The sequence below is a fragment of the Microtus pennsylvanicus genome, chromosome 22 (assembly GCF_037038515.1).
Source record: "Microtus pennsylvanicus isolate mMicPen1 chromosome 22, mMicPen1.hap1, whole genome shotgun sequence".
In the NCBI taxonomy this organism is placed as follows: domain Eukaryota; kingdom Metazoa; phylum Chordata; class Mammalia; order Rodentia; family Cricetidae; genus Microtus; species Microtus pennsylvanicus.
Window position 1 is genome coordinate 35,109,864 of NC_134600.1, and position 27,973 is coordinate 35,137,836.

Sequence of the window (27,973 nt, forward strand, 5' to 3'; positions counted from 1 at the left end):
ATATAGATTCATTCAGAAATTCTACTTCTAGGGGTTTTATGAAAGAAGGGGCAGGTGGTGGCACACGCCTCTAATCCCAGCATTCAGGAGGCAGAGGCTGGCGGATCTCTATGAGTTTGAGGCCAGCCTGGTCTGCAAAGCTGGTTCCAGGACAGCCAGGGCTGTTATACAGAGAGACCCTGTCTTGAAAGAAAAAAAACAAAAAAACAAAACAAAAGAAGGGGAAGAAGAGAAAAAAAATTCTGATCCAAGCATAGCTCTTCCTAGCTTACTTATCCCCGATTCTTCTGGGAGTGGCTCCCCGACACTGCCAACGCTCCTTGGGCAAAGTAACTATGGCAGCCCTGCGCTGACCTCCAGACTTACAGCAATTACTTTCCTTCGAGCCTAAAATCGAGAATCGTTCAAACTGCAAGAGGTATATTCGAAAAGGTGGGGATAGATAGCCCTGACGAATCTGTGGAGATGTTTCAGGAGCGTTTGGTCAAAACCCTGAGCTGGCGGTGTGTCTGTCTCCCGGTGTTGCTCAGCACTGCCGCAAAGCTGAAGACAGGTCTTCCTGTAGCGACGAGCCTTCATGCCAGGTACCAACACAACTGCGGTTACAATTATCATTTATCAGAGCTACCGTTGTGCTCCTGTTATTATTTGCATCCATTATTGTCAAGGATCTGCACGGTTTTCGTGACACTGCAAGAACCATTCCTGAGTGTGAGACCCTTACCCAACAGGAGATGCTGGAATCTGATAGTCTTAAAGGGAAGAACCCAAATACTTGGTTCATATCCTTTACTCCTCGGTTAAACCAAAGTTACTCACAGCGGTGTGTAGGGGTCACCCTGAGATTACGCATTCTCCCTCACCAGGGTGAAGGTGGTGCCTCTGACTCTTACACACGTCGTGAATGCCCACAGCGGCCAGACAGAGGCCCATCCTAACCTCCGCACTGATGAACTGATAACCACAACCCACCTTAGAACAGTAGAAACTGACACTAATTCTTTATGCTTCTGGAAAGACATACAGAAGTTAAAATCTTGTTCTGCGAAAGAAGGCAGCATCCGTACCGCCAGCAGAGGAAACAGGTGATTTAATAGCAAGTGGCTTTCAGGCTCTTCCCATGCTCAGTACACGATCTGCTCCTGCGTCGCGGTTGCTAGGGAGGCGGTGCTCTGAGGAGCAGAGGCACCAGTGGATTTACAGGCATTTAAAGCCTCATGCACTTGGTAGTGAACAAAGGCTGCTTCGGGATTTGTGGGAAATGAAAAATAACGATGGTAATTAGAAGCACAATAGAACGTGGTTACACCTTTCCTTTTGTGTGGGGACATCTCCTGGGAGAAGCCTGGAAGATGAGGCGGGCAGGGCTGTGGGCACAAGAGGATGGAGGAGGAACGCGTGCGGCTACATGGAACCTGTTACCATCTACTTCAGTTTACCAGATCAAAAACTACAGCAAGGAGCTGAGGGTACGACTCAATAGTGGAGTGCTGCCTCATATACAGGGGGTCCTAGGTTCAAACCTCACACCACACAACACACAGAAAATCACAAATAACATGAGATGGGGCTCTCCAGGAAAAGCTGTGCTCTTACAGACACGATTCACTAATTCATTAATTACGAAAGACCCGGAATGTCAGTGTTCCACCTGCCTGAGGAGATTTAAGCTGCTGTTTATACCTATACTTCCCTGGGTCATGTGGCTCCTTAAGCTGGTTACTGTCTTCTGTTACTTTGCTCTACTAGGGATAAACAATATTTCAGATGAAATAATATGTATTTCCAGAGATATTGAAACATCTGGAGAAGATGAGAGAAATACTTCTATGAGTGGCAATGACTCATTTTTTTTTCCTCTTTCCTTTTGACCCACTACCCTTAATGTCTTGGAGATCAGCAGCTGGACAATTTAGTCATAACTACCTACAATCACAACTGTTTGACTTTATTAACATTAGCATTTAAGAGACTTTTGTACTCGTACATACACAAGCACACACACCTATGCACACACACAAATATATGCACATGCATGTGCACACACACACACACACAGACATACACAGACACATACAGTGTTTCCCCCTCTCTTAATCATGGGCAATTTTTCTTTTTGACTCAGCTAAAATGTAACTACCTTGGAAACATTTAATAAACATAAAAAAAACAAAGTAGTTGGAGCAAACACATGTAATCCTTACAATTAAAGTTCAAAATAAAGTAATATTTACTCTCCTCTCATAATCCACAAGGACTGAAATGTTTTCTAAGTAGTTATTGTATTCTGTGTTCATCTCTGAGGTCACTAAGGAAAGGGTTAATATTTGACAAATAAATTTCATGTAGTTAAAAAACCCTTTATTTTAGAATTCTGGAGTATCTGGTCAAAGAAAAAGTTTCATTTTGAGATATTTCAAATAAAAATTTAAAAAGTAGCCATTCAAATAAGTTAAAATGACAAATTCTTAGATTTGGCTGTGGCATTTACTTCAAATTTTTAAAAGAGTCATCAGAGAAGAACTTCTATCTGGCAGAGGATATAAAGACAGTGAAATAAATCATTACCATGGTGACAATTTTTTCTTAGTAGACCAAGGTCCCTTGGCAATTCCCAGTCATGTGATCAGTAAGCTTATGAGTGGGACAAAAGACCAAAAAGAAAAAAAAATTTCTACCGAAAGTTTTAATTTAATTAAATTTTGTACTGAAGCAAAAGCCGACCCCATGCATTTCTATCATGAGCGGAACCCAAAGTACATGCATTAAGAAACCAAGCTACTAATTAGATCAGTATAGTAGCTTGTAACACGAGGAAGACCTGTTTAGTAGAGGGTGTGGGAGTCAGATGAAAAGAGGGCTGGAAAAGGGTTCAGTACCTGCTTGCTAGTATAGATAAAGACAGCAGGAAGCCCTCTTCAACACAGTGGCAAGAAGACAGAGAGTATCGTGACAACGGTTCTCTATGCAGCAGGACTGTGCGGACTCTCAGTAAAGCAGTCTAATGGGATGCTTTTCTGGAAAGACCAGACACAGGTGCCACCTCAGCACCTGGAGCAGAGGGAATCTTTATATTCTCCTAGTTTCCCTTCTTGGGATCTCACCAATCTAGCACAGGATTGCTTTGCATCAGTAAGTCATAGACAAAAAAACAAAAACAGCTGTAACCTGAAATTTCAATTTATTTCCACAAATTAGAGACACGCAGAGGTCCAGTTGATGACCGACTAACATTTTCCGTACTGTTTATCACAGTCTCTCATCAAACAAGCTTCATGACTGCCATCACCATTTGCCAGTGACGACTGCCCAAACAGCATCTTCCCAGCTTCTGGCCCATGCCTCTGACCTCCTGCCAGCTACCTGCTGCACATCAAGAGTTGTATGTCCAAACTAAAGCCTCCTTTGACATTCCCGTGAGCCTGTTCCTCCCTGTACTTCTTTTTTTAAATATTTATTTATTTATTATGTATACAATATTCTGTCTGTGTGTATGCCTGCAGGCCATAAGAGGGCACCAGACCCCATTACAGATGGTTGTGAGCCACCATGTGGTTGCTGGGAATTGAACTCAGGACCTTTGGAAGAGCAGGCAATGCTCTTAACCTCTGAGCCATCTCTCCAGCTGGTTTCAGCAAATGACACTTTGTCTGTCTCAGTACCTGAACCCTGCCTTCACGTCCACCATCTCTCTGTCTTCTTTATCAGTTCCCAATTCCTCCATTCCCTTGTTACCAAATCTGTAATATGTCCACACTTCTCCGTCCTGTCTCCCCTAGTCCTGCCTCACAAGATCTCCCACTGAACAACTTATAAGCAGTCTCTTTGGTCTTTCCACGCAACCCTTCATTCGGTGTTCTCTCTTAGAAGAGTGATTTCAAGTGCAAAATGGGATTGGCCCGGATTTAAAGGAGACCAGTGCATATGATATTCAGATAGAGTTCCACAGCCAGCAGATCTTCAAGGTCTTCTCATTTGTCATACACTGGGATTACTTACCACAAGACTCAAAAACTACTGGAGAACTATTCTGAACTCCATTTAAGGGCTTTTGCTTCTAGACCTTCCTAGTGCTGTGAACCTTCAATACAGTTCCTCACAGGGTGGTGCCCCCAACCATAAAATTATTTTGTTGCTACTTTATAACTGTGATTTAGCTACTGTTATGAATCGTAATGTAAATATCCAATATGTGACCCCTCCAAAGGGGTTGTGACCTACAGATTGAGAACCACTGACCTGGACTATCTGCTTTAATGTGGGGCTCCAGCGAGAGAACATCACGGCCTGGAAAACTGAACTAGGAACAACTCTTTCTAAGACTTTTGGAAGCCGTCAGAGTCTATGATCAGAATTCTAGAAGACTTAGTAAGTGTCTACGCATCCTTAGCCTCTTTGACTTCACATACGAAGAGCCAGAGAGGTCTCTTTTATGCAGATATTAATCTTCCATTCACAACAGCTTCATCCTGATGACTGAATGACCTCACAAGGGCTCTACTTTCTAGCCCAATCTGATAGTATTGCAACACACGAATGTACGGAAGACACAAACACTCCGTTCAAACCTCTGTGTATGTGACCCCAGTTTCTAGAATCCTGGTCCTCCTCCTCCTACCTGGCTACCTTCCAGCCATCCTGCATATCTGCTTGCTTTCTCTACTTTCTGGATAACCTTCCCAAAGTCCCACGCCTGGATTTGATGCCATCCCAGAACTCTAAGCTTCCCCAGAAAATGACAACGAGGCTGTCCTGTATTTGCAGTGACATATCTGCTTCCATGAAACTGATAGCCACGAAAAGGGAAGAAATGTATCTGCCTTTTCATGATGATGTTCTCAGGGTTCAGCCCAATCTGAGTCCTCAAACAATTATAAAATGAACGAAAAAAGAAATGTCTTTTACGAAGTGACATCATACCCTTAAATGGTAATATATGAGACAGAAGAATGTTAATTAATACCCAGAGTTGTGTTGGGGAAAAGTTATCTTGAAATGACTGGGTCAGTGAGCCTTGGGTCTCTAAAGGAAGAAGGGATGAAAGCGTTCAAACCTTGACCGTTGCTCCGGGAAAGAAGAGCCAGTTGCCCGTGTCCACTGGGTCTAGGTTGTCTTCCAGAATGACTTGTCGGTGGGCGGCATTGATGACCAGGATGTTGTCCAGGGCCCAGCAGGCTTCGTACACCTCATCTACACGCAGGCTTTCCTGCTTCCATTGGAACTGCACGTTCTCCCCCTTGGCTTCTTCCGGAAGGTAGAGGATGTGGATGATTGTGCTGACGTTGGAAGGGGCTCTGGGAAGCGTAGCAAGGAGAGGAAGTCAAGCACACAGCTAAGATCATGGTCTCTCACTGTGAACACGCAGTGTTCCTCATGCATTCAAAACAGGCTGCTTGTTGCAGCTTTCCTACTAGGTGAAAACAGCGTACATAGTTAAGGCCTTTGAGTGTTTTATGTTTGACACGAAGAGGGTAGGAAGTGTGTTCAAATAAGCCAGGGAAGGAACAGTGGATGGAAAAGTGGCACAGGCTGTTAGGATTACGCAAAAAGAATCAAATTGTATCTAGAGGATTTCTGGCACACGCTAGATCATTTATTTAAAAACCACTCACTTGATAAGAAAAATAAGTAAAAAATAGAAATTAATATTGATTGTTTGAAATTATGCATTGATTAGAGGTCACTGCAAATGACATGATTAAATATATACACATATATATATATTCTTATATATACATATATATGACAAAGTAGTCTTTATATAATAATATTTATTTTCAGTCATCAGAGGCATTTTTTACATCTGATGATTGTATTCACTTATAATTATTCTCAATTGTATCCAGGTCAATCTTTGGAAAAGATAAAATTTAATAGGCTTTTTATATCACATCTATTACGATTTATCTCTTTCTGCTATATAATACAAGTTTTATTAATCTTTTCATTCTACCAAAAAGAAATATCTGCTGCTCTAAAAATGGTCATTTTAGCTGAGATTAAAAACGGTTTTAAAAGGCAAACTAGTGGTAGGCTGGGCTCCCTATAAATCAGCCGGAAGGGCTGGAGAGAAAGCCGTATTTTTCACCCACCAGTGAAGCATATATATATCTTCAGGCTTGTCAGTGGGGTTATAGATGATGCACCTCACCTTTGGGGGTAATCAATTTCCTTTTCTTTTACAGTATTTCATGTTTTTTTTTTCTTCAAAAGGAATTTCAAATGCTGAAGAGAATATACTTTAGTTTCAGATGGTGGTCAGAAAAACCGTTCACGCTGATCACCAAGGGTAAGGGAGATTTGCATGCGTGAGTACGGTGGTTTGCTACCCAGCCTAAAGCTGAAAGTGCCATTTCGTGAGAAATATTTAATGTAGTCATCTGAGTGTGATCTTTATATGTGCAATCAAATGTGTAGTCCCATCATTTATCACGATATAGCTCTTTTCCATCTACAAACACACTATAATTTATTTAGGCTATGACATAACATAGTAGAAAAAAATCTGCAGGGACATAGGTAAAATTTCTATATATGTGCTGGTTTGCTTACACACATTTAGATGCCTAAGTATCCAATATGAATGTATTTTCGAAATTCTACAACTGAGAAGAGATAATATTATCATAAAGTTGGCCCAGCATGACGGAGCTCAGCATGCAGTAACCACCCATAAATTATATCTTATCCAGTCAAAGGGGAGATAATTTATGAAAATATTAGAGTTACCTTTCTTAGTTTCGTTAGACTAGAGCTTAGATATGTGGGTTTTATTTTTTGATATACTTCTAGAAGCCTTGTACAAATTGGTTAGTATTAAAAATTATCAGCCTAATATTTCTTCTGCTTCCCTAAATAGATCATTGTTCTTTTAATATAAAGGAAAGAGCTGATGGAAAACAAATATCAAAACTGATGGAAAATACTCTACTTAATTTTTTTTTTCCAGTTTAAGAACTAACCTAGTCACTATAATCTTTAATACAAGTGTGGAGCTGTGGCCATCAACGCAGCAGCAATGCGCCATTGCCTTCCTTTGTATATTTATTCCTTTAATTAATCATCTGCTTTGAAGTTTATTTCAGGGTTTAAACTCTGCATCATTGGTAGACATGATTCGGGACTTTGTAACTTCATCAAATCTCTCCAGCATTATGGCGTTCCTTCTATCTGGATATCCTACTTCATTTCCTTATGGGAGAACTCTTGAAATGGAAAATACAGGCTATAAAGAGAGGCTTGAGGGACTTTCAAGCTAAGTGCCGGAACTACAGATGAGACACAAGAGGCCTTGCAGCTATGGACCCTGTCGCTGTGGACAGGAATGGACGTGGGCAGTCAGTCGCTGGTCATACTCTCGGGTCTGTATCTCAGACCAAGGTTGGAGCACTTCCTACCTGCCACAGCTGGTGAGGTTTATGTGGCAAAGGGTGCTCCCTCAGAAGTTATGATCTTAAATGTGCTGCAAGAAGGCATATTAACAGTAGGAAGTTATAAATGAGAAACATATATCTCGCAACATCTCCCTCAACTAGGACAGACTGTAATAGACACACTCACAACTGGAGAAATGAATACCCAAAGTGTTCTAACCGTGAAAAGAAAGGTCAGGGGTGGAGTGAAGCAAACAGAGGAACGGAGTCTCGGATGCAAATACTTTAGCGATAACACACCTAATTTTCTCGAGCTGTATCCAGTCGGCGGTGTTATTCTTGGCATATGACACGGTGATGCTGGGGTCGGAATAGCTAAATCGGCAGGATCCTGACCCTGTAAGCAAGAATAGGAATGAATCTGAAGATCAAAACACAATGCGATTGCCGATGACTCTTCTCTATACATATTTTCAATGCTTTAAAAATATTGTGTTTATTCCACTAGTCCCACTACGTTGGAATTTCTTGTGTTCCGTTATCATAAATGTGATTTAACAAACCATCTTTGGAACAAGAAGGAAGGTGCAAAAGACAAATTTCAGATTTACCTGGAGAATACGAACTATTTAAGTTACAGTAAAACACACAGTTCTGTGGCAAGAAATAGGTCAATTTTCTGAGTGGTTAATAATGCCGTTATTGCTGTTGAAAGTAGATATCAATTGATAGTGATTGCTTTAAATGCTGTATGAGCCGCTGAAGTGGGGAACAAAGTCACCATTCTCTTAGTGTATGGGTTATGTCAATAGTGCAGTAGCATAGAAGAAAGCAAATACTGTAAGAACACTGGGTCCAAAGGATTGCAATTGGAGATGGGGCAGGGGTTCCTTGATTACGGCCTAGCCCTTCATATCCGAGGCAGAGGCAGAACAGTCCATGGTGAATATTTGGTGCTTACTTCTCATTATTATTTTCAGTATTGGAGTTCTAGAACCGATGATGAATTTGATTCTCCATTTCTAATAAGTTCACATAATAAAGAACGGTCTGAGTGTAATTTCAAAGATCTCAGAAAACCCCCAAACAGCAATGAAGCATTTGTTACAAGTTGACTGTAAACGAATAACAGCAAAATCTCTATATTTCAATAAAAACAAATGAACCAAAAGGAAAAGAAACAGTACAATTTGTGTTTAACTTCCATCCATCTGCTAGAAGGCACCGCGTCTCAGCAAACAGCATCTGGCGGTGGTTTTATATTGGCAGCAGTCAGATTTGCCAAGCTTTCGTAGGACTATATTTCACTTCAGCGGTGTCTAGTACAAAACCAGTTAGTCCGGGATTGCCAACGCTGGCAATGAGCTAACAGGCCAAACAGGTGTTTTCTTAGATTTATTCTTACAGCTGAAATGTATGGGAAAAAGGACGAGAGAAGGGAGCATCTAACGAAGGCCACTGGCTACACCGATCTACTCGGAAACCCACCTAATGCCACTGTAGCTGTTGCTAAATTCTACCTGTCACGAGCAGCTGATTAAAATAAACACCAAATTGCGTGGCGGGAAATGGAAGCTGCCAGGATTCATGGGACAAACTTCAGCACGAAGAAGAATGAAGTCTGGCAGAGAACGGTATTTCGGGGAAAGTCCAGACTAGCCTGAAGGTTTAAATGCTATTTGCCTGCTCCTTTTATGTTTTGTGTGCCCTGGTGCTATTAAAAGTCAACGAGCGGGGTGAATTCTTGAGAAGGGTAGAATAATAACCCAAAAGTTACACACGGAATGCAAAGTCTTGCAAGCTGTTTATAAAGCAAGCATAGAAAGAATGTTGACACAGGCCAGACAGATACCCAAGGCAGCCCGATACAATCACTCTTTCTATCAGGTCCCTCACGCTGCTATTTCAGTGTTTTGAGGTTAAACTTATGGCATGCCTATGAAACAGAGACACTTGACTCTTGACCATGGCAGGCGAATCACTTCTTTTTTCAGTCACTGGATCATAAAATTCTCTACTGCCTAAAAGTGAGCCGTTTAATCCCTCTCTGCGTTACCACCGTAAAGGGGTCCTCACCAGCTCTCACGAGACTTCTGTACCGTGTTAGCTCACCCTCCAGCTCCAGCCTCACCTGTCCTCACCTGAGCTCACTTTGTGTCTGTAAGTAATTGACCTCTCCCGTACCCTTGTGTGTAAGGCTCACTGAATCCCCAGCCTTTCCAGCACGTCTTCAGCAGTGCCAAGAAATCAAATGGTACTCTGATGATAACTGCATCAGGCCATCCTAAAGGGCTCCAGGGAACCCTTTATGGACAACTGGGAGGCCATGACTTGGGTTCAGGGAAAGCGCTAAGGGGACAGAGATGGGGACGTCCATTAGCGGGAGAATCTTCTGGAGAGGTGTTCATATTTGGAGATCTGCCTCACTTAGAGGCTTTCCTGAGTGGCCCTTATAAGTGGCAGCGGTCCGGCGGAGGACTCACGTCTCATACCCGCTCAGAGTGAAGCTGCTAACTGGATACACACAGTTCTTCACATAAACCCTGCCACAGAGATTTCCGTCACTGTGGTGAAGTTTGTTCTTTCCCACACTCTCTTGGTGGGAGAGAGGAGGAGTGGGTGACTCTTCACGCATTCTTGCATATTCTGGGGCCTAACGCTACTTTCGACTTCCTGTACCCAGATGTGACATGCAGAGTTATTGCTTTTGTGAGGCTTGGGTACCTGAAACGGGTGCCTCTTTATTTCCCTCTCACATCAAAGATATCAAATTGACAAGTCTGAAATATAAGACCAGACGATAAGTGTCAAATGCAAAATATCCTCATTTGCAGACCCACTGATCCTACACCAGACCACTTTAATGCAATCACTCCCTCTAAAACAACAATAGTGTAAGAACTCAGCGATTGGGCAATGTAAGGAAGACCACTGGAAACCATGGTAACAACTATGGTCTCAGAGACAACACTGTGCTTAAGGTGCGTCTGAAGTTCAAAGGTCAGGCGCACACCTTTATTCCCAGTACCCAGAAACCAGAGGCAGGTGGGTCTCTTTGAGTTGGAGGCCGGCCTGGTCTATATCGAGATTTCCAGGAGAGACAGTGCCAGGCCACACAGTGAGACCTTGTCTCAGAAACACCCACAAAACCTTCAAGCATTTCCTTTGGTTCTTGTCAGACTAATGAAAAAGTCTGCCACTTTCATTTCTACTCAAAAGGTTAAAAAATGATGAAGCTTAGAGTCAATAAGCAAAATTAATGAACTTCTCCAATTTGCTGAGGAAGTCTGGGCACCACATAGCACTGCATATGGTCACCAAGCCCAGCGTTTGAGAGAGGACCGTATATTTTATGTCTAGCTGTCTCAGTTGCCAGCTCTTAATTCTAAATTAATGATTATAAGTGATAAAGACAGACAGACAGCAACAGCTGTACACAGCGTTATCGAGCATTGTCACTGTGGTGTCTAGTGACAGATGTTTTACCAACAGGTCACCTCTGATTTAGGACACATCTGCACTGCACTATGATACAAGTCGTCTCTTCCTTTGTGCTAGAAGTGCTGGGTACTACCTTGAACCTGCCCATCAAGAAGCAGCTCTTTACTCTTTACTGAGATATCCTGAGCTGGGCCACTAAACTGTGTCTTTGAATCTATGCTATTTTAAAAAACCTGCTTATGCCGGGCAGTGGTGGTGCACGCCTTTAATCTCAGCACTCGGCAGGCAGAGGCAGGCAGATCTCTGGGAGTTCGTTGTCTACAAGAGCTAGTTCCGGGATGGGCACCAAAGCTACAGAGAAACCTTGTCTCGAAAAAAAAAAAAACCTGCTTAGCATGGTCGAGTCATGCACAAGAACACTGGGTTGTCTTCACAGTTCCTCAGCACTTAAAGTCCTGTTCCAGACCACAGCTGATAATAGTGTAGGGTTTATATCGAGACAAACAGAACATGTGGATAACAATGCCTTTTCTTAAACACTCGTCTACATTTGCCACATTGCTTCATAAATTTATATTTTCTGCATTTCTCTGGCTATCGGGTGCTACTCTTTTCTAACTGAAACTGTACCCTTTGCCTCGTCTCTCTCCTTACCTTGCCCACCATCTTCACCTTCCGGTTTTGGTAACTACCATTCTATTTCCTAGAAGACCCAAACTGCATTAATTATTTCTTTCCTCAACACTTATCTCCTTTGGTTCTATTACCTCCTTTTCAGGCTTTTAATGGAATCCATACCATAATGACCCAGTGCGATGGTCAATACTCTGCCAAGTGGACAAGCAGGATCTAGAATTGCCTAGGAAACACACCTCTGGGCGTATCTGAGAGGGAATTTCTACACCGGTCTTAGGGAAGAGAGAGGACCCGCAGCAAATGGGGGTGACACCATTTCACGAACCGAGATTGCTGACATAAAAAGGATAACGTGAATGATGACGCACCGGCGTTCATCTTTGCTCCCGATCGCGGATGTGTCGTAACCAGCCGCCTCACGCCTCTGCTATCATACTCTCTCTGATGTAATGAACTGTACTTCAGACCATGAGGCAGAACAAACTCTTCATTAAATTGCTCCTGCCAGGTGTTATCTTCATAGCGATGAGAAAAGTAATTGATATAGGTAGGTTTATATCTCCCAAGAGATTTCTGCTTAAGAGATCTAAAGGCTACTAGCCATCCCCAGTAGACATTTAATATTTAGTAAATCAAAATTAGAAGCCTTGGTCTCCTCCCACTTTTTACAGTGCAGTTGCCTCTGCTGAATCTTCTCCAAGTGCGATGTGTAGGGTTAGGAGAGCAGGTAGCTGAATCAGGCTGTCAATCTTACGATCTTTACGTTCACATCTCTTTACTGTGTGACCCCAGGCAAGACACTGCTACTTCTGTGCCCCGATTTCCACTATTAAAAACTGGGGAAAAGAACGGCAACCCACATCACAGAACTGCTGTGGAGGCTGAGGAGGTGACTCCTGGCATCCAGAGTCATTCTCGGTCCAGACCACGTCACTTCCTAGCCTACTAGTCAACATTTCAAACATTCATTTATTCTAGGAAAAGAAATACCTGATCGTATCTGTTCCCGAGAGAAAATTAAATTTAATTACCATTTATCAAAAATCATAGTACAGATTCTGTCTCTGGCTTGTATCGCTTCCTGCGGCTGAGTAAATTACTCTGCGAGGTGCTTTGATTTCTTGCCTATATTATGTTAGGCTAATAGAAATCTTTGCTTTGTGGTGGCTGTGATGTTTACAAAGAACAAATGTTGAACAGAAACTATAAAGTAAGAGAAAATCCTAGCTATAGTGTAGGTGGAGGTCATGCTTCTTCTTCCAACTCAAGTTGTTCCAGAGGCTCTGTCCACAGGCAGGCCTAGGAGTGAGGGATTTGGGGCTCTGCTCGTTGTTGAATCTTATCAGCCAAGAGCTGTGTTCCTTAACTTTTGTAGAGACAGTTCGGTGCATGAAGAGATTCCGCTTAGCTATGTGTTGGGCAACAATTACGGGAGGTCATAGCCACAGTCGGCGAGGCTCCACTTGCAAGTTCTTGACTAATGTGTTTTTTCCTGCCCTTCAGTGGAAATGCTTTAAGTTCATACACAAAAAAATGCTGCTTGGTCCCAGGACATGAACGTGCCTGCTTGTTAATAAGGCAGGCAAACAGATTAGCAACTGAATCTACTTAAAAGAAGAAGAGCAAAGGAGACGTGCTAAGATTAGGGCACCAGGACGAATCAGAACAGAGACAAGAGTTCATAAAGTCTATACAGCTCTGGAATTGAGTTAAAATTCAGACTGTACAGTCCTCAGCTGCCAAGATCACATAAAATCTGTTCTGTCCAAATTTTCACAGTACCCACCAAGAAATAAAAATCTGCACCCTAGGAAATGAGCTTTTGTGAACTTCCAGGGGTACGCCATGCATCCCTACTTTTAACTATAAGTTATGACCCCCGCTTCTAGGGATACTCTATACATTCCTACTTCTAGGCATATGCTACGACCCCCGCTTCTAGGGGTACGCTATACATCCCTACTTCTAGGCATATGCTATGACCCCCGCTTCTAGGGGTACTCTATACATTCCTACTTCTAGGCATATGCTATGACCCCCGCTTCTAGGGGTACACTATACATCCCTACTTCTAAGTATATGTTATGACCCCCGCTTCTAGGGATACTCTATGCATCCCTACTTCTGGGCATATGCTATGCACCCTCACTTCTAGGGATACACTATGACCTCTACTTATAGGCACTAGGCTATGACCCGCACTTCATGGCACCATGCTATGACTCCCCACTTCTAGGGGAGTCACTCCATTATGCACTTCCATTTCTAGTACTACACTATGTGCCCCCACTTCTAGGCACTATGCTACGCACCCCCACTTTAATCGGCTGCATGACAGCCAATACATGGGAATCAGAACCCACTTCACAATATTCTCGGTACATAAAGCGCCCACTCCTGTTCCCTTTGCTTTTCTTTTATAGCATCTTCCATCGCCTGAAGCTGACTCATGTGGTCAGAGCACGCTGGGACTGGTTTCTGCGCCTTTATTCCCACTTAGGGTCATGCCTTAATACCGTTACTGCTTCGTTACTGATAAAGAGAGAAAACTGCAAATGCTCCAGCTCCTTAAACACCATCACGGTCATGATCTCAGTCATCTCTAGACATCTAGGCAGAGCATCTAATTATCTAAACAGGTAATCTGTTTTAGAAGAGAGGCGCTGTGTGGAGGACGTTATCTCCCACGACCTGACCATCTCTCTCCCTTTCTGCTCTCATAGCCACCCAATTCCGGGGACTCTTCCTGTGCCCTTCTTTTGCTCCAGTGGCACCTCCTTAGAGGACAGGATCTCTCTTCCGGATCACTGTGATAGCCTCCTAATTGGGCTCACAGAACAAAGACAAAGGTCAACTTTCCAGAAGTTTTCTTGATGAGTCATTTGCTTTAAAAACTGAGAAGCTATTTTAAAAAGGCTTTATAAATTGCTATATTCTATAAAAAAAGAAGCAACATACCAAAAAAATCGCCAACTCATATAATGTGTGTGTGTGTGTACGTGTGTGTGTGTGTGCGTGTGTGTGTGTGTGTGCCCAGAGGATAATCTCAGCTGTCAGGCTCAGGAACTGTCTATCTGGTTGTTCTGACAAGGTCTCTCGCTGACCTGGAACTCACCACGTAGGCTAGGGTGGCTATCCAGTGAGGATAGATCCCAAGGATCTGTCTGCTTCCACCTCTCCAGTGTTAGGATGACAAGCACACGGGAACCACCGTGTCTGCTTCTTGGTTTGTTCTGAGGAATCAAACTTCCAAGGTTCTCGTGCTTGGAAGGCAAACACTATATCGACAGAGCCATCTCCCAGTCTTCCAACTCAGATCATTTTAATTATGAGAAAAGTGAGCCAGACAAGGACAACAGCAATAGACATGCTAACGTGGATGAGGAAAAAGCCCATGATGCTTCACTTTCCGCAAAAACTGCAGGCAACGAATGAACCCTGAAAGCCAGAGAAATAGTCTTTCTCAGGGAGAGCTCACCAAGTATTTATGGAATACCAAATGGTCAGCCCTCAAAACATACATACATGTGTCATCTTACAGACCGTCCTCATGCATTTAGGAATACTGCCAACACCTCCCATATAAAAATTGATAGGAAAATAGGCCATGGATTTGAAAAAGAACAGGTGTGCGGGGTTAATGGAAGGGTTTGGGAAAAGGGAGGGGCAAAATGATATATTATCAAAACTGAAAGAAAGAACTTTAAAAAAGATAATGACATCAAAATTAAGCATCAGGTTTCAGGATAATTGCACTTATAGCCCTAATAAATGACTTCTAATTGTACTTGAAAATCTACCACTGAGCTACATCCCAACTCCACATCACTGTAACTCTGTCTCTCTCATTCTCTGTCTCTCTTTTTCTTTCTTTTTTTCTTCTATTTTTGTTTTTCGATACAGGATTTCTCTGTAGCTATGAAGTCTGTCCTGGAACTCCCTCTGTAGACCAGCCTGGCCTCAAACTCACAGAGATACAGCTGTCTCTGCTTCCCGAGTGTTGAGATTAAAGGCATGCATTACCACCGCCGGGCCACTGTAATTCTAAAAAAGTATTTATAGTAAACTTGGTCTGAATCACTTCACTCAGTTAAAAGTTGTATCTAAAATTAACTTATCCCTGGTCCTATGCAAACAGTATTGTCCCTTTATAATTGAGAAGAAATGGACAAGTAATTCTCTGCCTTTCTGCCTCTGTTAATGGAAGCCAGGTCACAATCATTTAATCAGTGAGTCAGCAAACTATAAAAAAATAAGTACTACTGTCAGGGCTCTACTGTGTGGATTCAGAATTCTACACTCTTTTCCAGTCTTGTTTCTCTTGACTTCAGTTGTCATTCAGGCAAAGCAGACCTCAGACCAGCCTTTCTCCTCGAAGGGGTCAAGCAGTCTTTGCTAATCACATTAACACAGGTTCTGTCACTGCCAGAGATCTGTAGGGATGGCTCCTACCCAGGCCATACCTCCTGCCTTTATGTGGTCTTTATATGATTCTCCCCCATCACTCACTGACCCTGGATGAGATTCTCTCCATTACTAGCTGACCCTGGATGAGATTCTCTCCATTACTAGCTGACCCTGGATGAGATTCTCCCCCATCACTCCCTGACCCTGGATGAGATTCTCTCCCATCACTAGCTGACCCCAGATGAGATTCTCCCCCATCACTCCCTGATCCTGGATGAGATTCTCTCCCATCACTAGCTGACCCCAGATGAGATTCTCCCCCATCACTAGCTGACCCCAGATGAGATTCTCCCCCATCACTCGCTGACCCTGGATGAGATTCTCCCCCATCACTTGCTGACCCTGGATGAGATTCTCCCCCATCACTTGCTGACCCTGGATGAGATTCTCCCCCATCACTCGCTGACCCTGGATGAGATTCTCCCCCATCACTCGCTGACCCTGGATGAGATTCTCTCCAATCACTTGCTGACCCTGGATGACAATGAGATTCTCCCCCATCACTCGCTGACCCCGGATGAGATTCTCCCCATCACTCACTGACCCCGGATGAGATTCTCCCCATCACTCCCTGACCCCAGATGAGATTCTCCCCCATCACTCGCTGACCCCAGATGAGATTCTCCCCCACCACTCACTGACCCCAGATGAGATTCTCCCCATCACTTGCTGACCCTGGATGAGATTCTCTCCCAATCACTTGCTGACCCTGGATGACAATGAGATTCTCCCCCATCACTCGCTGACCCCGGATGAGATTCTCCCCATCACTCGTTGACCCTGGATGAGATTCTCCCCCATCACTCGCTGACCCTGGATGAGATTCTCCCCATCACTTGCTGTCCCTGGATGACAATGAGATTCTCCCCCATCACTCACTGACCCCAGATGAGATTCTCCCCATCACTTGCTGACCCCAGATTTAATTTCCTCATCACACTGCAGCACCATCGGCTCTAGGGAGCTCCTCTTTCTGCAGCGCAGGGAACAGAGCTGCACAGCCTGTCTACCAGAATGGAGCCGGGAACTCTTGGGGGCACCAGGGCGCACACTGACGTCTTTTGAGCGTATACCGAGATGATCTGTTTCCGACGGCGCATGAATCGCCAATGTTGCATCTCTGTTCTTGTTTTAACATTGTCCTTTGGTGACACACATCAACAACTGGTAAAATAAAGATACAGCAGCTAGTTGCACATTTCTAGCGCAGGTCGCGGTAACTAAGAGAGTCAACATAGTAACAGTGTTTCCTGACAAGATGTGTTCCTGGCTAACTTGTGGCTCATTCTTCACACCTCGCTCTAAGATGTTTAAACACAGCAGCAGTAGATTTAAGCAATCAAGAAGACGAACACTTTTCTTCTCCGAAGTGTTGCCAGGGGCAGACTTACACAAGGGTGGGTAGAGGGTCCATTTGGCACGGATGTCCCCTCCCCATGCTTTGACACCACCGTCAACATTTGTGTGTCTCTGCATATGCGCTAGAAAGTCTCATGCTGTGAAATATTCTGAGTGTCAAAAAAGATGCTTGGCTTCCAAACCTATGTGAGTGTGCGGCACTTCCTAGGAACCAGAACACAAAATGCAGCAGCGTACAGGGGTCTTCATGGTTCCTGCGGATAACTGTGATGCAGGCGAAAGCAGTGAACAAAACCAAGTGTCTTAAAGATGCAAAGGAGACTTCAAAGGAAAAACAGAGGCAACGAGCAGAAGAATCAAGGGAAGCAAAACAGCTGATCAGAATGTGAATACAGACAGATGAGTTAATGCAGCATCTGTACTTACGGTGTTTAGTTCTAACGTGGTTAGCATGGACAGAAATGCATTCACCATTAAGCTGACTTGTATGTACTGGCCCCTCCCAAGGCCCTTCAGGGGGCTCTAGCAATGTGCTGCATGGTAGTGTTTTAAAATATCTGCTATCTCCAGTCTTGCTACCCCCTCGGGCTGCCCCGTGGCAGTCAGTGGTGATGGCAACCGTGACTGCATCGGGAATGTAGGTTAGAAGGAACTGATTTGAGGACACATTTATTGTGGGTTGTTCTGACTTTCTTCTGTAGTTTGCATCTACCTTAGAACATAGTTCTTTCCAGTCTGAAAAGAACCACCAGGAACTCCTACATCTCACTATGCTGACGCAGACGGCACCATGACTCAAAGACTCCGATGATGCATTGGTTAATGAATGATGTCAATTCAAGTATTCGTTTAAGATGAGTCACTGCACAGAGGAAGTTAAAAATGTCCTGAAATCCAAATGAGACCTTTTTTTTCTGAGTAATAACTATCCTCCACCTTTAAATGACATCATTTGAAAACAGTCGGTATGGTTAAGACATTAAGCATCAAACCCCAGAGACAGAATCACCTCTCTGTGCTCTTGATAGAAAACATTACAAAATTGTTTGTTATATAATAAGATGTAAGAGCATGCAGCCGATGGACGTGAATCAACATTATAAGGTCACCAAAAGTTATCAAAGAGGTTTTACTTCTTGATTTTGTATTATCTGTAGAACTGTCAATTTCCAAAAATCTGAAACTGGTTGCAATTTTCATTCTAAACAAGCAACCATGCTTGCACCTGATTTTAATTCTACGGGTTTACATTTCTTTCCTTAAGAGAAACTCTTGCCATGCCCCTCCAAACTTCAATTTAAATATACAAACGGTGAATCCCTTCTGCTGAGAACAAACTCTGCATTTTTTTCCTGGGTTTCATGACTGTCCAAGAGCCCGAGTAGCAGAGGACACTAAACCATATCCCCGACTTTATCTTCTACTTTTCCGGGCACGCACACGTCGGTGATGAATGTGTTTTAACACTAGGAAGAGAATGGGGGTGCGTGGCTGGATCTAGTTACCCGGGAATGTGGAGAATCGGCACTGTAGGTTTTTGATTGATTGTTTGTTTGATTGATTAATTTTGAGACAGGATCTCCATGTGTAGTTCTGGTTCTCCTAGAACTCACTGAGATCTACCTGCCTCTGCTTCCCAAGTGTTAGGATTAAAGATGTGCGCCACTGTGCCTGGCTGTGCAGATACTTCAAAACAACATGTTGTGCATGGCACATGCATCTGATTCTATTTGCCAATTTAAAATAAATAGGTATACAAAACTGTTCTGAAGGACGAAAAAGAAAATTCTTTTCTCCATTACTGAATTAAAATATTCTGATAAGGAAATGGATCACATTACCGTTGGGTTGGGATTAAATAAACTACCATTAAGGCATTTGTTTGCTGACATAAGAAATACTCAGTTTTGGAGTCGAACTTGAATATGATCTTAAGAGGTCTAGAAGTTCAATACAAGCTAAAGAGACCCAGCAGTTCCCAGAACCTGCTCACTGGAGTGCTTCTGTGCTGATCTGGTCCATCGGGGATTGCACAGCGCTGTTATAGAGCTGACATTCTCAAGAATACCCCAGCACATGAGCAAATAGCAATTATAAGCGTGAATCAAGTATAGCCCATTTGAAGGATGCCACAGGACTGCTCGCTGGGCAATAGTTTACACACCTCTTCCTGTACACACATGGGGAAGACCGTAGCTGTCTGCTGGAGCCAGGAGCTTTAAAAGATTCATGAAAACCCCTCCCATTTCTTTCTATCTGTCTTGGCAGCTGACATAAACAACCTTTTCAAGCCTTTGGCCTACCCTCAAGGCCATCGAAAGACAGGAATATTAGTAACCTCTCGTGAACACTGATGAGTTACTCCTTTTCTGGAAGGACAGCTACGTGGGTTCTTAATCCCAAGAGGTTTAGTGGTTAATAGATTCCAAATGGTTTATTTATTAAATCTGCGGATCTCAGAAAGGAAATACGGTGCATATACCATATGATATGCCACACCCTAAGCAGAGCTGGCGCAATACCTTCTTATCAATCACATTAGCATCTCTACAGCGAAACGTGTGCATATTCACTCAAGTAGCAGAAACAAACGCTATAAATAACTTTAAGTCACTCAAGTCAAGTCTTGCTGGCAAACAAATTCAGGTCACGCCAGGCTTGCCAGCACATACACTGAAAAACAAACCTGGCTCCTATTTTTTCCTGTAGTTTTCTTTTTTTTTCATAATATGAAATTGCAGATTAGGGATTGTGAGCTTGTATCTTTGGCAGCTCTCTCTATTTCTCTTCCCTTTTATAGCAACAGGATAAATCAATTGGCATTTTGTCTCTCAAGGCTTGGGTAGTTTTTTCTTTTTCTTTTTTTCTTTTTTTTTTTTTTTACAGGGTTATGTCCTTTTCCAGTAATCCCAAGACTTTCCGAAGAAGAAAATCAGATCAGAGCAGGACACAATAGAAGGAGCTATTGTCCTCTTGGGGACTGGTAGCGAGAGCCGGCAGCAGCCTCCTCCCCGCCAAAGTTCTGCTTTAAAAAACAATCTGCCTTTTAAAATGCAGCCCGGGGCCCCAGAAGGAGGAGAGGACCCGTCTCACAGGAGTGATAGATGGCCAAGAACACCGGTAGAAATCATGCCTCTAGATAACGTAGTAGGGTCATAAACACTGCGGGCTCAAGGAGCCTCTGAACAGGGCCCTCGGAGGGCTCTCGTGGCATAAGAGCCACGCTGCCATCACTCACGCCTCAGCCTCTGAGATGAGCAGGCTCTTGGTGCAGCGTGTAAATCACCGCATTAGATAGGAAAACATCATCAAGTCACGGAATGCACGCAGTCTGGCTGCTCAGGGCTCCTTGCTAAGATGGGAGCAAATTTTAGCAGGATCAACATGCCCCTTTGTCTTTCAAGATGGGTTGATGGAGGAGCTTCTTAAGGAAAGCTTTAGAGGGCTGGGCAACATCATCCCAGGAGTGACCCTATCACCCTAAGCCACAGTCATCAGACTGTGAACAGACTTGTCTCACTCTAAATTGAAATCGGAAGAGGTGAAGGGCAACCCGAACCTATCGGTGAAATAATTACGTTTTTTTTAAAAGCTATGAGTGATTTTTAAAAAAATGATTCACTGGGGTAGGGAATACCATCATGGTACCCGCAAGACATTAAAGAAAATAGTAAGAGCTTCCGGTCACTCTGTGATCTTTATTTCAGAAAACAATTCTGCCCAATCAAGAGGACCACTAGGTCATGACCCACTTTCACCAAGACAAACCACTAGGTCACGACCCACTTTCGATAGTGGCTTGAGGGTGTGCGGCTCTTTTGCTGGAGGCGGCTGTGCATCTTCACTGATCCTTTGATAATAACAGTGTAGAAAACGGGGGAGGTCTCAGCGTTTGCCGCAAGCACAAGCTGAGGCAAGAGAACCAGTGTGTCTCTACGATAGGTGTGGCAGTACAATGAAGAAAACAGGGAGAGGACCAACAGGGAGGCAGGCGCCAAGGCGGGGGACAGCTGCTCATCTTATTTCCTGTGGTCACCGTCCATCTGCCGCCAACTGGAAGAGGTCCCCTAATGAGGGTTCAGACGGGAAGATGACTAAGGGACGAGACATGAAGAAGTCACACGCTGTCACTTTTCTTTGCACAGATCCGACCCCAAGCAGGAATCGTTGCTCCGTGGTATCATCATTTAGAAAATAAACAGATATAAAACAGCAGATGGAAAATACTTGCTCTGAAAACATCGTTTTTTTTTTTCCACGTTTGGGAGATTTAAAAGAAGCATGTTTTTAATACCTGCAGAATAGTTTTGAGGTGTCATTAATTTAAATAGTCTACTTTGTTTTCTCTTAGTCCTTAATATCTGTTTGGGTAAATGCTTGAAAAGGATCTTCTTGTGTGCACTAATCCTGTCTATAATATTATAATGCTTCCTCAGTTATAAATATAAGTCATAAACATATCTGTGCTTACAAATTATAAACATGCCATTTTCCCCAGGGGTGTTTTTAGTGTGCAAATCTCAATGTGGACAATAAACCCTAGATTTCCATGCTTGATAGTTATTAATTGATAACTCAGTGCTGACCAAATATTATGGACATATTCATTTCTCTACATTGACAACTTCTATCAATAAAATGTTTTATCAAATTCATTAACTTTGGTTGCTCTGCTTTACCCAAACTGAGTTCATTTGTTCTCGACAGGTCCAAGAGTTATTCCAGGATGTGCCTTTGTATAGAATGGAACAATTTTTAATTAAAGTGATTATCTGTGGTGTCCTTGCAGTCGCAATTCCCGTCTATGTCATTTGGCACCTAGAAGCCCCAGGACACTTCCTTCTGGGCTGCCACAAAACATGATCGGATAGGGTACGCATTCCTCCCTGCTCAGTTCTTCACCCATGAACCAAAGCATGGCCTCTTTGACCCCAGCCCCTGAGCTTCACAAGGCATAAGCTTTGCATGCATGGAAACATCAAGTGCCCCTCATGAAATGCAGGAGCAGCCATGCAGTGGAGGGTGTACAACACCAGCAGACGTGTGTCTGCCGCTAAGAGTACGCCTGCTGGAAACTAGGTAGACCGTCAGCTCAGCCAAGGACCATCTTCCTTCGGCAGCCGTTCTTTTATAGATATACATAAGTCACGGTCTGAGAATCTCGTAAAACGGTCCTTAAGACAAAACTCTCATCTTTCCTGGTCTATTTGCCCACTTGCATTGAAACGTTACATCCATTCCATGATATCCTGTGATAGTTCATATGCAGTAAGATAATAGGAAAAATAAAAACAATTCACTGGAGTGGTATTGGACAAGAGGCTATATCACCACTACAGAAAACTTAATTATATTTTATATCATTTATAAATGATGTAAATTGTATCAATATGTAACATCATAATAGCGTAGGAGAAGAACAAAACAACGTGAAAACTAAGAAATATTAAGCTGTTCTGCAAATGACAATAATTTAGGTTTAAAACTGGGGTCATAGTATCGTTACAGCTTGTAGGTTACAACTTGTAGACTTGACATATTAATATACTACTCCTGTAGTAACGGTGGGTTAGTTTGGTATAAAAACAAATGAACCAGTGCTCCTAGTACTCTGTAAAGACGGAAATAAAACTCTGGGTGTAAGACCAGCGATTCCAGGCGCAGTATATCATAGACAGCAAACTCCCGAAGAGCTCCCTCTGTGATAGAAGGCCCTTTATCAAGTGCCCTTCATTAGTCAACAAGAAACTGGACGTTACTGGTTCACACGGAGATCTGTATCGTTCATAGAGTTCCCTCAGCCTATTCCATTGCTACAGAAGTCAGAAACGGGTGCGATCCTGAGCACAGACGTGGAGCACCACGAAGCCATTTTCCGCAGCTGTGTAATAAACTCAACTTAGTTCACCTGTGTCTAAAGCCACACAGAGATGCACATTCCCCAGTCCTGGAGGATTTTCTAGCAATGAAGGGTAAAAGCCCATGTGCAGAATGGTCAGTCAAAGCAGGGTGAAGCAGATACCACCAAAGGAATTCAGAGGACTTGACGGTCTAGCGCCTGATATCAGGCTAGGGCAGCAGAATGAGTTTTGGGAGAGGGGTACTGGGGAGGATACTGTCTATCCTAACGATCAGCTTCTCGTTCTACATCTACTTATGAACTCCCTCTGTGAAGAAAGACCCCGATTAATGTTAGCAGAATTCAGTTATGAGTTAATTACTGATATTTAAGTGCCACTGGGTGGGTGGCAAAGCGAATATTGCAAGTGAAAGGGCAGAAGGACATATCTTTACTTTCCAACAGGTATTCTAATGTATATGAAGGTCATCTTTCATTTAGTTACTGGTTTTAGAAATTAATCTAAAAATTTCCCAGAAGCTTATACTTAAGAGTATTTTTTACTGTAGCACTTAAGCTGATAAAATAGTCTCTTCTAAAAATACCATTTGATTCTTTGGTGTGAAAAGGATTCAAAAAATATATCTTAAAATGAATCATGTATGTTTCTAACTTAAACTTGTCTTTTAAGACATATGTGTCATACAGGGGCACGGGCCACTCCTGTGATGAAAGGCAGGATATCCTCAGTCGAAATCTGCTCCACACAGTTATTAATTTCAGATATATAGATGTATTCTATATATAGATATTTAGGTTTTGTGTATTGACATGAAAATTAAGCCTCAAACACATAATTTTAATCTAATTTGTAGCTAAGAATTTTATAATCAAACAAAACATGTATTGAACTTCATGAAGTATAGCACAAAATTAATTTTGCCATCAAAATTTTCTAAAATTCCACATTTTATTTATATTTGTTTTGAGTACTATTGGTACGACACAGATTTGCATGTTTCAGATGAGGTTTCACTATTTAATAATAACTTTTTGAAGGTCTTAGCAAGGATAGCAATTCTTGCAAAGCACAAGACTCTAGTCTGAAATATAGTCTATAATTTTAGTAAATTCATTGAGGGTATGAGCAGTGATTCACACAGAGCTACGGAGGGCTCAATTTCTCCTCCCTCTGAATTACCTGCTCTAAGAGAGCTGAGAAAATTTATCTACTGAATCAAGTTCTGAGTAATTAAGAAGTTTATGAATTGGGCTCAAGGGAAAAATGAACAGTTTCTCTATGTTGCACGAGCTATAATCTCTCACACAAGCGGCATTTTATTTCTTTATTTAATAAAAGAATTAAGCCCCATTTTTTTTGTTAATTTCCAATTCAGCTAAGAGTACCTTAAACTTTGGATTATTCCAGAGTTTACTTTTCAGAGCATGTTCATACGATGCAGGCAGCTCTTGTTTATTGCAAAGACCCTTTGGTGTGTGCAGCACAGAAAGAAAGAAATTCAGGCTCAAGAATTCTGTCATATTTTAATATCTAAATAGTAAGTGTATATGATCTAATCATCTTTCACTGTTTTGACATTATTAAAGCAAACAAAAAGTACAAAAACACAGAGACTCACATCTCTCCAATATAAACACACACACACAACTCCCCAATATAAAAACAGTAACCTACAGACACACAAGCATCCCATAGACACACAAGACAAAAAACCCAGACATCTGTAAATAAAGCCAAATTTAAAAAGGTAATTAGTTTTATGAATCATCAATAAACAACAACAACTCCACTCTGCTGAGCACACGAGTATGTATTTCTGCCAGTCAGTAGAAACAAAATTTACCAGTGATTCTTAATTCCTTTCAGGATCACCTCTACTGACTGACATCCCCAGATCATTTCTCTGAATCTGCTTTTGTCACGAAAGCCTGCATGCCACCGAGTTAACACTTCCCTCGATGCCACTGGAGTGACCACTCGTCACTCTGGTAGTCAATCTCTATCTGTGCGTTCCCAGCTCTGGATCTAAGAATGTTACAATGTTGCGACAGATTTACCCACGTCCTACCATCAGATCTGTTTGTTTGTGTGTGCACGCAAGTGTGTCTATGTGCATGTGCTCACACATATGTAGTGAATGTGCATGTGAAGGCTTGAGTTGATGCCAAGAGTCTTCCATGTTTGCTTCCCACTGTATTTATGGAGAAATAAATACGGTGTGCCAATTCCTGCTACTCTAGGTAGCCAGCTAGCCGTGAGCTTCCCCTATGTCTGCCCTCTGAATATTGGGATTATGAGTGGCTGCCGTGCCTGCTCAGCTCTTTGTTTTTTTTTGTTTTTTGTTTTTGGTTGTTGTGTTTGTTTTTGTATTTTTAAGACAGGGTTTCTCTGTGGCTTTGGAGCCTGTCCTGGAACCTGCTCTGTAGACCAGGTTGGCCTAGAACTCATAGAGATCCATCTGCCTCTGCCTCCCGAGTGCTGGGATTAAAAATGTGCCCCACCACCGCCCAGATTCCCACTCTTCGATGGGAAGTGCTTTAACCACTGAGCCAACCAACTCTCCACAACCACATTGATTGTTCTTATGGTGTCTGTTTATCTTTAATCCTTATTTGGCAAATGATTCCCATTCTTCTAAAGAAAGAACTGGGTAGAAGTGAATAAGCATATTTTTATAGAGTGGCTCAATCTAAGTGTCTACCCAGCAAATGAAAAGCTCCGTTTTAACTATGAAGACAAAATTTTTAAAGAACTCACTTTATTATAGTCCTAGTTCGATTTGTTGTGATAAACGTTATGGCGGGAAGTGAGGGTTTATTTGGCTTCCACTTCCGGGTCACAGTGCATCACGGAGGAAGTCAGGCAGGCGAAGCAGAAGCCGTGGAGAAGCTGGTCTGCTACTAACCCACTTGTCCTCTAGGTTCTGCTCAGATAGCATTCTCACACAGCCCAGCTCCACCCGCCAGGGGATGGTAGTGCCCACGGTACCACAAGCTTTTCTCACAGGAGCCAGCCATCAAGGAAACGACCCACAGAAATGCCGGAGGCAAATTTTATTGGAGCAGTTCCCACACTGAGAGTCTCTCAGATAACTCCGGCTGTGTCAAGCTGACAGTTGGACTAACCAGGACAATTATATTTTATTGTCTAAGAGGCCTTTTTGTAGACCTCTGTTAAAACTGTGCCATTAAAAAACTAATTGTTTTTATTGAGATAGGATCTATGTGGCACAAGCTGGCCTTGTCACCTTCTACTGCAACAGCCTGACATTGTCACCCTCTACTGCAACAACCTGACACTGTCACCCTCTACTGCAACAACCTGACATTTTCACCATAACTTCAACAACCTGGCCCTGGAGTGTTCTTGTTGCAGACCCGGTGCCTCCTACTGCCCAGCTGATGCCTGTAACAGTGCTGTCTCCTCACTTTCTCTTTTACTACAGCTAAAGTTATCTCAAGACAATGAGAAGCAAATACCCAGTAAAACTCTGTTAAGTGAATGACAGATACGAGGAGCCTCGGGTATTTCCCTTGGAAGCAGAATTCTGTCTGAGAAAACAGTTTGGAGAAATCTGTAAGATAATGGTTCGCAAGGGGCATCAGCTCAAATTTTTCCTCCCATCCCGGAGGAAATCTAAAGGAGATGGGCCAATGCCCCTAAGGCTCTAACCGTAAATTCCATACGTTGAATCCAATGAATCAAAGGAGGACTGCAGGAAATCGATGCCTCAGCGCAGAAATGGAAACCAGATCTTTCATCGGAATGGAAAAATGAAAAGTTCCTAGAATATTTCAGGACACTTTTAAAAAATGGCTTAGCTATTGATAACCTGATAAATTTTAGCTTGCAAAACTTGGCTTTCAGAATGTTCTTAATGTTTGCATGTAGACACATGAACAATATACATATAGCATTTTATGTATACAGGTAATATTTATCCACATCACACATGTTTGAAGGAACTTAAAGACACAACTTAGTAATGTAAGCAATTTTTGTATACAGGTCTGTGAGGTGCTTGGAAATCCTGAGGATTATATTTGTAACTTAACTGGAAATGTTTACAAGGACAATATGAAAATATAGCTAACGATATAATTCATAATTGAGTTCATCAATAACTATTACCTATGTACTATCTGAATGAGTCTATATGAGAAACACTGCACATTCAACTGTCTTCTCCAGGAGTGTCACCAAAGCTGCCTGGCTATAGTCCCATTAACTGTATGGATTTGGAGAATCCCAAGACACATAAAGAAATGCAAATGCCCGGCTCACAACACAGACCTGATTCTGCATAACTTCTGAGGTGGGTCTAGATGAAATAGTTGTTAAACCGCAGTTGCTATTTTAATATTTCATTACTACGGGCAGTAAAGTCAGAAGTGAATCCACACATTTATGACACCCTTGGGACTTAGGTGCATGCTTAAATGTAGCACTCAAAGCATCTCTGTCAACAGGAGGGTGTCACTGCCTTCTACCTCATAATCACCCATCGAAATGAATGATCATAAGATACATACAATCATCCTGGAAACAATCCCACCTGTGATGTCCTATTACCCCGCAGCATCATACACAGTGTAGGTAACGGTTTGCTGTTGTTTCAACCCTTTTTATTCTTTAAAACTTCTAGTCTGAAAATGTAGTGAATAAATTAAAAATAAATAAAATGTGAATAAATTTCCCAATGAAGTTTCTAATCAATAAACTAAAATTTCTCTAACTAGTTGGGCAGCTGAGGAGAGAGAGCCTGAAATGGCCCTATCCTATAGCCATTCTAATGAATATCTTGCATATCACTATAGAACCTTCATCTGGTGATGG

The 27,973-nt window shown here is 42.5% G+C and overlaps 1 protein-coding gene across 3 annotated transcripts in view; it reads right to left on the reverse strand.

The window, feature by feature from the left end:
- Reln (reelin) overlaps positions 1–27,973 on the reverse strand; it is a 426,015-nt gene that overhangs the window by 180,628 nt on the left and 217,414 nt on the right. For all 3 annotated transcript variants that reach the window (XM_075956443.1, XM_075956444.1, XM_075956442.1), the window contains exons 9-10: positions 7,674–7,770; positions 5,054–5,294 (exon numbers count right to left, since the gene is read on the reverse strand). In XM_075956443.1, coding sequence (XP_075812558.1) covers positions 5,054–5,294; positions 7,674–7,770 — 338 coding nt within the window. The remainder of the gene's footprint in view (positions 1–5,053; positions 5,295–7,673; positions 7,771–27,973) is intronic.